General features: G+C 42.4%; 1 protein-coding gene across 1 annotated transcript in view; it reads right to left on the bottom strand.

Annotated features, from left to right (window-relative positions):
• Positions 1-526: 526 nt before the first annotated feature.
• LOC117536248 (complement C3-like) overlaps positions 527-10,772 on the bottom strand; it is a 28,162-nt gene continuing 17,916 nt past the window's right edge. The window contains exons 29-43 of the mRNA XM_034201042.1: positions 10,559-10,709; positions 9,884-9,966; positions 9,501-9,578; positions 9,246-9,401; positions 7,925-7,987; positions 7,698-7,779; positions 7,555-7,603; positions 7,290-7,380; positions 6,740-6,829; positions 6,551-6,653; positions 6,304-6,393; positions 5,593-5,685; positions 5,359-5,442; positions 1,005-1,149; positions 527-807 (exon numbers count right to left, since the gene is read on the bottom strand). Coding sequence (XP_034056933.1) covers positions 666-807; positions 1,005-1,149; positions 5,359-5,442; positions 5,593-5,685; positions 6,304-6,393; positions 6,551-6,653; positions 6,740-6,829; positions 7,290-7,380; positions 7,555-7,603; positions 7,698-7,779; positions 7,925-7,987; positions 9,246-9,401; positions 9,501-9,578; positions 9,884-9,966; positions 10,559-10,709 — 1,500 coding nt within the window. The 3' untranslated portion in view covers positions 527-665. The remainder of the gene's footprint in view (positions 808-1,004; positions 1,150-5,358; positions 5,443-5,592; positions 5,686-6,303; positions 6,394-6,550; positions 6,654-6,739; positions 6,830-7,289; positions 7,381-7,554; positions 7,604-7,697; positions 7,780-7,924; positions 7,988-9,245; positions 9,402-9,500; positions 9,579-9,883; positions 9,967-10,558; positions 10,710-10,772) is intronic.

Raw genomic sequence — 10,772 nt, 5'->3', positions numbered from 1 at the left:
ACCTATGTTGCAAATGTATTATCTTTTCAATTTACACACGGCATCTATTGCACGTCTGTCCGTCCTGGGAGAGGGATCCCTCCTCTGTTGTTCTCCCTGAGGTTTCTCCCATTTTTCCCTTTAAACTGTGGGTTTTCTCGGGAAGTTTTTCCTTGTACGATGTGAGGGTCTAAGGACAGAGGGTGTCGTATCGTCATACTGATATTCTGTACAAACTGTGAAGTCCACTGAGACAAATGTAACATTTGTGATATTGGGCTATATAAATAAACATTGATTGATTGATAAATGGCATGGGGACCCAACATCACCACACCTGGCTCTTTAGGGACCTCAGCCTGCAAAAATACACATTATATTTTGTATTTTGCAGAAGAAGACGACTTAAACACTTAAAACAAATACATCAATTATCAGTTTAAATGGTTACAACTCATCAAAGTTTACTATAACCAACATAAAAGTTAAATATTTGTCTAATTTTCTACATTAACTAAAAGTGAATATGAATATAAGACACAGAAAATGAGATTGAGATCATTTAATTGTAATCAATACACTGCAACATTGTAAGCCCATAAATCTTATAGCAGTGAAAGTCGTACAAGATGGGAATAATGTCCAAATATAAACAATTACAAAAACAATAATTTTCTTGAGTTTCACTACTGCTGACATCCAAAGAGTTGGTACGTCTGGACCATCTCCTCCATGCCCAAACAGGTAGGTCTGTGTTCATCAGCTTGACACTCAGCTTCTGTGGGCCAGTACTCGATCCAGGTTCTTTCTCCAAGTACATACTGATACCTAAGGAGAGTAGAGTGAAAAACACGTTAGCTGTTCACATGATGAAGACCTATCTGTAACATTCAAACATAACATAAGAAAGCCTCCTTCCTCCTTCTGGATACTTTATTACTTGATCAATGGCAACAGTAAATGAGTACAACAAATATTGACTTGATTTAGTATAAAAAGCGGTGAAACAGAAAGATCTAACTTACGTTTGATGTGCCTCATCTCTGTGAATATCATCTGATGTTCCCATGATAAGGTACGTTTTGCCAACAACCAAATCTAAAGACTCCCTGCAGTGCGGATTACTGAGGAATGTGCGAAGGTTATTCAGGGAACCCACATCAAACGTTCCTGTTATTTAAAATGAGGAGAAGAAAGAAAAGGTGAGGATCAAATGGATAGCTGTTACGTGCCGTAGTGTTTGTGTGGTCGTGTATGTGTGTTTTTCTCTCTCTCCCTCTGATTCCCCAGGTGCAGCCTGATTGTCCCCAGGTGCAGCCTCTCCCCAGGTGCTCCGAATTCCTAATCAGGGCCTCCATATAGGCCTGGAGGAAGACTGCAGTGGGCTCTCCGTTTTTCCTCCTCTGGCTGCATGTGTGCAGACCTGTGTGTTGCCATTTGATAGGAGGGGAGCTCCGTGCTATAATCGATGCTGTATAATTCTGTGCAAATTGGCTGGTGAGCCCGTGTTTCTTTTTTGGTCATTAAACGACTGGTGCGTTACTAAGAGATCGGTTTTCTCTCCTTTTTTTGTCGTGCTTGGTCATCCTTGTGTGTGGTTACTTCCCTTTGTACCCCCCTAGATTTAGAAGGGAACGTAATATGGGGGCTCGTCCAATCTTTCAGAAAAATAGTGAGTAGTTGTTTGTGGTTTAGTGTTGATATTGTGTTTGGTAGCATTGACTTCCTCAGTTTAGACAGGGGAGTGTCTAGCTGGGCTGAATCAGTCCTTCCTTCAGGCACTCATTTTTTATTTTGCCTTTTTTATTTTCGGGGTTATCCTGGGTGGGGATTTATTCCCTGTTGGGGGCAGGCGATTCAGGGTTTCGGCCGCTGATGTTTGCCTTTAAAGTCGCCTCGAGCCCGGCACGCCCCAGAAGATAGTTAGGTAAGTTTGGTAGGCAGGATCTGGGGAAGTTTGAAAAAAAATAAAATAAAAATAAAACATTTGTAATAATAAATATATTTATAAGTAGCCGTTGCTAAGGATGGTTTTTGTTTTGGAGCAGTTTGTGGCCAGTCCTACTGTGGGTCAGCTAGACTGCTGTAGGAAGGTTGATTTGCGGTTAGTTGCTGAACATTATCACGTTTCTGTCTCCTCTGCTCTTGTTAAAAGTGAACTAAAGGCTACTTTGATAACTGGACTAGTGGAACAGGGGGTTTTGAGTCGGCCTACTTCAGTGGAATCTCCTGTCGCGGTGGCCGGGGCTGTAACAGCAGTATCTCAGGGTGGAGGCCGCATTGGTGTTACTCCTGGTGTTCAGAGTGATACGAAACAGGCAAAACTTTTCACCACACCTCAATTTGGCTCGTTCTCGGCAGGATCCTCACCTACGGGGTCTAAAGTAGATGCTAGGGTAAAAGTCCGTATGGCTCGTCTCCAGTGTGAGAGGGAGGAGCGAGATAGGGATTTTCAGCTCAGGAGGGAGCTGGAGATCAGGAAGCAGGAGCAGGAGCTGGAGATCAGGAAGCAGGAGCTGGAGATCAGGAAGCAGGAGCTGGAGATCAGGAAGCAGGAGCTGGAGATCAGGAAGCAGGAGCAGGAGCTGGAGATCAGGAAGCAGGAGCTGGAGCTGGAGATCAGGAAGCAGCAGCTGGAGGCAGACACTGCTGTCCGGATGCGTCAGCTAGAGCTCCAAGCAGCTGTGGTGGGTGATCCCGCAGTTACACCTTCTGGTCCTGCTGCTTCCTTTGACGTGAGCAGGCATATTTCTTTGGTCCCTGTGTTTCGTGAATCAGAGGTGGAAGTCTATTTCGGTGCATTTGAGCGCATTGCTGCTGCTCTGCACTGGCCAGAAAATGTGTGGGCCATTATTTTACAGTGCAAGCTAGTCGGCAAGGCTCAAGAGGCTTGCTCTTCTCTTTCTGTCGAGGATAGTTTGGTGTATGACAATGTGAAAGGTGCTATTCTCAGGGCATATGAGCTTGTGCCTGAGGCCTACAGGCAGCGTTTTCGCGGCCTGAAGAAAACTTCGGGCCAAACGTACGTGGACTTCGCGAGGGAGAAGAAAGTCCTCTTTGACAGGTGGTGTAGAGCGTGTAAAGCGGATGACATTGCTTTAGTGTGTGAGCTGATGATGTTGGAGGAGTTTAAAAACTGTGTACCGGAGCGTACGGTAGTCTATCTGAATGAGCAGAAAGTGACTACCCTTCAGCAGGCTGCCACTCTGGCAGACGAGTTTGCGCTGATACACAAGAGCGTTTTTTTTCAGCGTGATCCTCCTCAGCGGGACACTTATCGGAGAGCTCCTGACCATTACGTTCCCTGTGCCAGTGTTCCAGTGTTAAGTCCCAGGATAAACAGGGCTTGTTATTTTTGTCTTGACCCAGGTCATATGATAGCAGACTGTGCAGCTTGGAAGCGAGAGCGGGCAGCAGGTGGCAAGCACCCAAAAGGGGTGGGCCTGATTAAAACAGTGTGTCCTAGTAGGCAGGCCACTGTTAAAAATGGCCCTGATGAGTGTTTTAAGCCATTCATCTCCACTGCTTTTGTCTCTCTATCAGGGAAGGTGGAGGATCAGCGGCAGGTTACTGTGTTACGAGACAGTGGTGGCTCACAGTCGTTCATTCTTGCGAGTGCTCTGCCCTTGAGTAATGAGTCTGCCTGTGATGCGAATATGGTGGTAAGAGGTATTGAAATGGATTTTGTGCCTGCACCTCTTCACAATGTCCATGTCCAGTCTGAACTGGCTACTGGTTACTTTCCAGTTGCTGTGCTCCCCAAATTTCCTGTCGACGGCGTGGATGTCATAATGGGTAATGATATAGCCGGGGGTAAGGTGTATCCTCAGGGCAAATATCCTCACTGTAGGGCTCGTAACAGACGTGTCACACGTGCTCATTCTGTTTCTCTCCCAGGTCCCGACACTAAGCGATTGTGTTTTTATTGTCTTGACCCTGGTCATTTAGTGGCGGAGTGTGTGGCTTGGAAGCAGCAGGTGGCAGCTTCCAAGCATGCTTGTGAAATATGTAATGAGTGTTGTTGGTAACTGTGACCAAACACTGGTTTGGTTTTATGGGGGGAAGTGTTACGTGCCGTAGTGTTTGTGTGGTCGTGTATGTGTGTTTCTCTCTCTCCCTCTGATTCCCCAGGTGCAGCCTGATTGTCCCCAGGTGCAGCCTCTCCCCAGGTGCTCCGAATTCCTAATCAGGGCCTCCATATAGGCCTGGAGGAAGACTGCAGTGGGCTCTCCGTTTTTCCTCCTCTGGCTGCATGTGTGCAGACCTGTGTGTTGCCATTTGATAGGAGGGGAGCTCCGTGCTATAATCGATGCTGTATAATTCTGTGCAAATTGGCTGGTGAGCCCGTGTTTCTTTTTTGGTCATTAAACGACTGGTGCGTTACTAAGAGATCGGTTTTCTCTCCTTTTTTTGTCGTGCTTGGTCATCCTTGTGTGTGGTTACTTCCCTTTGTACCCCCCTAGATTTAGAAGGGAACGTAACAATAGCTAATCATTCATCACAAAACAAAAGCACTTTATTATTACATATTTCCAGTGGAATCATTCTGAAAGGAACACACGTTTCTGGAAACGCACTTATTTGCCTTCTGTCCAAAAGTGAAAGGGGCTGTATTCTGCTTTTTGGGGTTTCCCTCTCCTGCAGTTGTATGGGTTGTTGTGCATGTAAATGGTCTGCAAAGGCTGAAATCCCTGTGTTCCCTCCAGAGGGAGTTTCAGACACACACTCCCACCCCCTGCTCGAAACTCTTCCATTGGACGGCTTGTTTTGCGACATAGTGACATCACTACATAACACTTGCGCTTCTATTGTCTAGCCCCCAACACATCTTACATGAGAGGCTAAGGGGCGGGACAACTCCAAGTGGTTTACCAATCACAACAGAGCCGGCCAGCTAACTAATCAGAGCAGACTGGGCTCTGGTTTCAGACAGAGGGTGAAAAGAGGTGCAGCAGCTCAGGCAGTGAGAATATTAAAAAAGCACTTTTTTTACATTAAAGCATGTAAACATGTCGCAGTAGAGCCCCAAAATATAAATATGAATCATAAAAGTGAGCATAATAGGGCCCCTTTCAATGTATCCCACTCACGACTGTATAATAATTATCCAGTCAACAAGCTGCTGACTGCACTAATACATGAAACAAGTCGAACATCTTATTTTGCCTAGAAACATGAAAATGACCGGTGTTGACGTCTAACTGCCTGACATAAATGCATTCACCAACATTTTAAAAGTTGTATGTTATTGTCTGACTGAGTTTAAATGTGCACACAAAATGTAAAAGGAGGTAAACCAACTGCTAAGTCACCTAACCCTTTACGGCACCCTAGAAACATCAGGGGCTACTCCATTTTAGGCAGTTAATAGATACCCACCTTCTTTGATGACAGCCAGAACACGCATTGTGTAAATGTCTGTGGACAAATCATCTTCAAACACTTCCAGTTTCATTTTGTACACTGAGGACAGACACATTGTAGATTGTTAGCTCATCTGTTTCATTGCTCACTTCTTCTCCCAACCTCTTAGACACACACAATCAAACAAATGCATGTTTGGTGTATAAAAGTACTATATTGAGTAAATTCAATCCATTTATGCTCTCTTACCAAAATCTATTTTGCTGGTTGGTGTACTCTCACAAGCCTTATCTGTGCGCTGCTCATTGCTGATTTTCTCCTTGTTCTGCATACTGCAGTTCTCTGGAAATACACAATTAGCATAAAGTTATAACACATCCGATCAAATGTTTATAGTAGTACATGAGCATGGATGATGGCAGCTGTATTTACGTCACCATTTAGATTATTAGTGAGGTTTCTTTTAGACTTCAGGTGCTTATGTTTCAATCTGGTGATTTACTGCAAACTCAATTCTACAGCATTCTCCTTTACCAGATGTGAAACTAAGTGCTTTCCTCATAAGGAGTACAACTCCATGATTTATGTTGTAAATCTGAGAGACAATTCCTGGTGATATCATTATGATTCGATGCTTGCAGTGTGGCTTTCATGGGGACAATGTCTGTCTGTCGTTTAGTGGCTCCAACACTTGGGTCAACACTGAAATATCTCAACAACTATGATTGGGGAATAGCATTTAGTGCTGCTGTCCATAGGTACGACTCTCAGCTACTAGCATTGCTGTATAGCCTCTGAGTCTTTGTTTTCGAAGTATGGTGATACACTGCTGCAGTTTACAGACCTCAGACCTGCAGTCTACCTCTACAAAGCACAATTTAAGTGTTGTGATATTTAGAATTTAAAATGGAACAAATAAAAGTTTACAGTTGATGGATAAGGTTGCTTTGACCCGTTTACCTTCAGCACATGTGCACTCATCACCTCTGCAGAGCCGCAGTAGCTGTCCACCTTTCCTCTCTGGATGGTAGAACTGCACACAATGTGTTTCTGCAATAGAAGAGAAAGATATTGAAACAGGTTCTTACAGTACTTTATAAAAGATATATTAAATACTTGAACAAATAATAATGCCTGCTTATAGACAGTGTTATATTCTCTGACATCTATTGGGAACTAAACACATGGAGGTTTCTCTAAGACTCACGCTCATAGTATTCATAGACAGATACAGCCGCTGGTTGTAAGACGCCCACTTTCATTGTCTGATGAACCCTAAAAATGATTTCTTCTGGTCGTGTGTGAGAAACCTGTAGATAAAGGTGAGATAGAGATACAAACACAAAGAGCAAGGCAGAGAGGAAAAGTATGGAGGAAGGAAACAGCGACATCTTACCTTTTCCAGGTAGAGGATGAGTGAGCCTCTTTCTGACAGGACTTTGTTCATCTCATATTTTGCAATGGTGCGCCCATGTCCTGTGGACAACTACACACACACACACACACACACACACACACACACACACACACACACACACACACACACACACACACACACACACACACACACACACACACACACACACACACACACACACACACACACACACACACACACACACACACACACACACACACACACACACACACACACACACACACACACACACACACACACACACACACACACACACACACACACACACACACACACACACACACACACACACACACACACACACACACACACACACACACACACACACACACACACACACACACACACACACACACACACACACACACACACACACACACACACACACACACACACACACACACACACACACACACACACACACACACACACACACACACACATTTTTCTCTCTTAACAGGAACCGTGACAGTGCATTTGTTGTGGGTTACTGTGTATGAGTTCTTACTGAGTCCAAGTCCTTTGTGTTAGCGGTGAAGCCGGTTAGCAAGCCAATATCCAAAATTGACATTGCTGCATCTCTTTCCTTGTCCTTATACCTGTACACAGAATAGATTGAAGGAAATGAAAGTGTTAAGAACATAGTGAAAAGGGTAATGAACAGAAGCAGAATATTTAATACAGATTGTGAAATATAATAATATTGTAAATAGCTGGTTAGAAAATGTTATGAATAAAGCCATGTGGCAGTGTGTTGCCTTGGTTGTACTTACAACACTTCTATCCTCAGCTTGTAGATCTTCTCGTCCTCATCAATTTTTTCTGCAGGAGTGAAATATTATATTCATATTTAGTTAATTTGTTTCTCAAGAGTAAGGTACAACAACCGAAGAAGAGACAGAAGGCACTAAATCACCTGGGATGAGCTGCACTGACAGGTTAAACTTCTGACAATCACTTTCCTTTTGTTTAGGCAGAGCGTAGTACAGCGACACCATCTGTCACAGAGAAGGTGTAATATTTGATATGAGTCCTCACAAGGTTAAAAGGGTATTAGGTAAAATTTTAATAAAAAAAGGACGGATCAGTTATTAACTGTTATTTAAACTCAGAGTATAACATATACAAATATATTGTACTCACTGTCACTGTTGCTTCTCCTGAACCCCTGGTAGTCACTGTCACATTCTGGTTTATAGCTTTGATCTGTCAGAGTTTAAATATGAACACAAACACAAGCAGTCAGGGATAAGCTATTAGATATTAAAGTATTTATTATTTGTGTGACGAAATCAACAACCAGTGTGTAAATATGCAAGCTGTACATTTAAAACTTTTTCAAAATAATCTGATTAATCTGGCAAATCTCCATGGAATAATTGAGATCCTCAAGGGACTCTAGAATTCATAAATAAAACTAAATTCAGTTCAAAAGTTAAAGGGGACCTATTACGCAAAATGCGCTTTTTGATGTATTTGATACATCAACATGTGTCCCCGGTGTGTCAGGGAACTCACGCAGCGTCAGAAAATAAAACCCTCTCTCTTTTCCTCCGTACCCAAATCTCTAAAAACGGGGGAACAACGGAGCTGATCCAGATTTGCGTCCGATATGACGTAATATCGGAAATGTAGGCGTAGACGTTGCTATCAGAAACAATGCCCGAAAAATTCTCAAATAAATGTTTTCAAAGTTTTTAATAATCGTTTTTAATAATCGTGATATCAATTATTGACCCAAGTAATCAAGATTATGATTTTTGCCATAATCAACCAGCCCTATGGTCGGTGCATGTTTACATTAGCATCGCTAACACTCAGAGCTAACCTGTACTGGAGAGCATGTGTGTGAATAAGCAGGAAGTAAAAAGGAACTCCCCTTGTGGTATAACCAGCAAGAGAGAAAGCCTTTGAGCTCCATACTGTTTCAGAAATAATCCTTGATAATCCATGATATGGCGTTTCATCACGGCAGCATTTAGTTTAGACAGTAGCTGCCGGGTCCCGCATGAGCTCAGACCCCTCCTCTTTAAAGCTTTATACCCGAATCAGCACTTTAGAGACAGGAAGTGAAATAGAGGGATATGAGGCGTGGCTAGAATGATCTGTTTGGTATTCTGAGTAAAACACTTCATAGACATGTTTTTCATTTATTTGTATATATCTGAGACCTATGCTATTGCCTACAGATAGCATCATAGGTGAACTTTAAATATGTTAAGAATATAGGTTTTCAAATGTGCTTCTTTAGTATTTTTAGTAAAACTGAAATTGTTGTTTTCTCTATTTTCAAATCACTTCTATAGTTCAATTTATTTTTTGAGAGTTTACAGATGTGTTTGTAGTCCAGGAGACTACCCACACTATACACATGCATGATTTCAATCTGTTCACACAAACTGTGTTGAGACAAACATATGCCACCTTAATGAGCCACTGTTTGTGAGTGTGTGTCTGTGCTTACTTTAGATGTCCTTGTGGCATAGTGGTTATCCCTGTTGAAGTTGTACTTATCAGGCTTTGCCCTGCCCGGCAACAAAATATCCACGTTCAGATCGTACTCTGGTTCTTTAGCACTGGACCAGTACTCTGATATAGCCTGGTACACCATAATGGTGGCCTTAAGAGAGGGAGGTGGGGGGAAATGAATCAGAACAAAATAAATGATAATCTAAAACAGGATGGAGGGATCAAGATGGAGAGAGGAGTCTCTTCTTACCTGAGTCGATCCATAGCCTCCGCCAACTTTCTGCTGTTCGTTGAACCATCTCACAACAGGTCTGGCATCTTCAAAAGCCTTTATTCACAGAAGGAAGGTACATGGTTGAACTTTTCTGTCATTCACTGCACATTAGAATTATAAAAAAAACATACAAATATAAAAAAAGACAATCAAATTGGTTACTTAATAATTGTAATACTTAAAATATTGGATACTTAAAAGGGTAACATTTCACTTATATTTTAAGGCTGTGACATTACTGACTGACACATTTCATTGACAATTGAATACAAACCTTTATATTAAGGTGGCATGGATAAGGACTAAATTGTATGTTGTCTGTAGCATGAAAGCAACACACATACATGCGACATGCTCACCTCGGCCTTGACCAGAGCGAGAAGAGCGTACGCCGTAGCCTCCAGTGTGTAGATACCTCCCTGAGTCGGCCAGTGGTTCAACTCTAATGACGACAAATAAATATCTTCCCATTACTTTTCTATACATCAATCTATTTACTTATAAATCCAGGATATTTCATCTGAGAAAATAATGTATGAATAATATACATTAGGAAATATTAAAATGTGCTCGCTCTTAAGAATTTTAACAAATCCCCATATATCTGTTATTCAAAAAGTGTTAACAGTATTTGTTACAGGACATCGTATGGCTGGAAGACTATTTATGTCCAAGGGCGGCTGTGGCACAGTAGATAGTGCTTTGATTTTCGGATCAGGGGGTCACAGGTTCAAATCCCACTGCAGTCAGCATGTCGTTGTGTCCCTGGGCAAGACACTTCACCCCAAATTGCTCATGTGGGTATGTAAGTCGCTTTGGATAAAAGCGTCTAACAAGTAACATGTAATAATGTCCATTAGAGACTGTTTCTAAATTAGTTAAACATTTGACATTTCTGTACTGAGCAAACATCATCCCATAATACCAATGTGTTGGTCCGGCTCTTAGTAGTTGTGGATGAGAAATCGTTTTGAATCTAATCACCAAAACATAGACTATGTTTCCAAATAATAGTTTAAGAATAGTAACAGCACCTGGGGAAGCAAACTTGTAGAGGATCTCGCGGTTCATTTTGTTTTCATTGGCCATGGCATATGATGTCATGGCAACAGCATATGGGTTGGTGAGTCTGGGCAGACGCCTTTCCAGATAGGCCACCGCTTTGACTATACTGCGGGGTAGACTCTGTACAAAAAGTAAGGGAGGAAAGAGAATAAGTCGAGAACAGTCAGATAGACATGTTTAGGC

Source organism: Gymnodraco acuticeps, unplaced genomic scaffold (genome assembly GCF_902827175.1).
Source record: "Gymnodraco acuticeps unplaced genomic scaffold, fGymAcu1.1, whole genome shotgun sequence".
Classification (NCBI taxonomy): domain Eukaryota; kingdom Metazoa; phylum Chordata; class Actinopteri; order Perciformes; family Bathydraconidae; genus Gymnodraco; species Gymnodraco acuticeps.
This window is presented reverse-complemented; position numbering and strand designations above follow the sequence as displayed.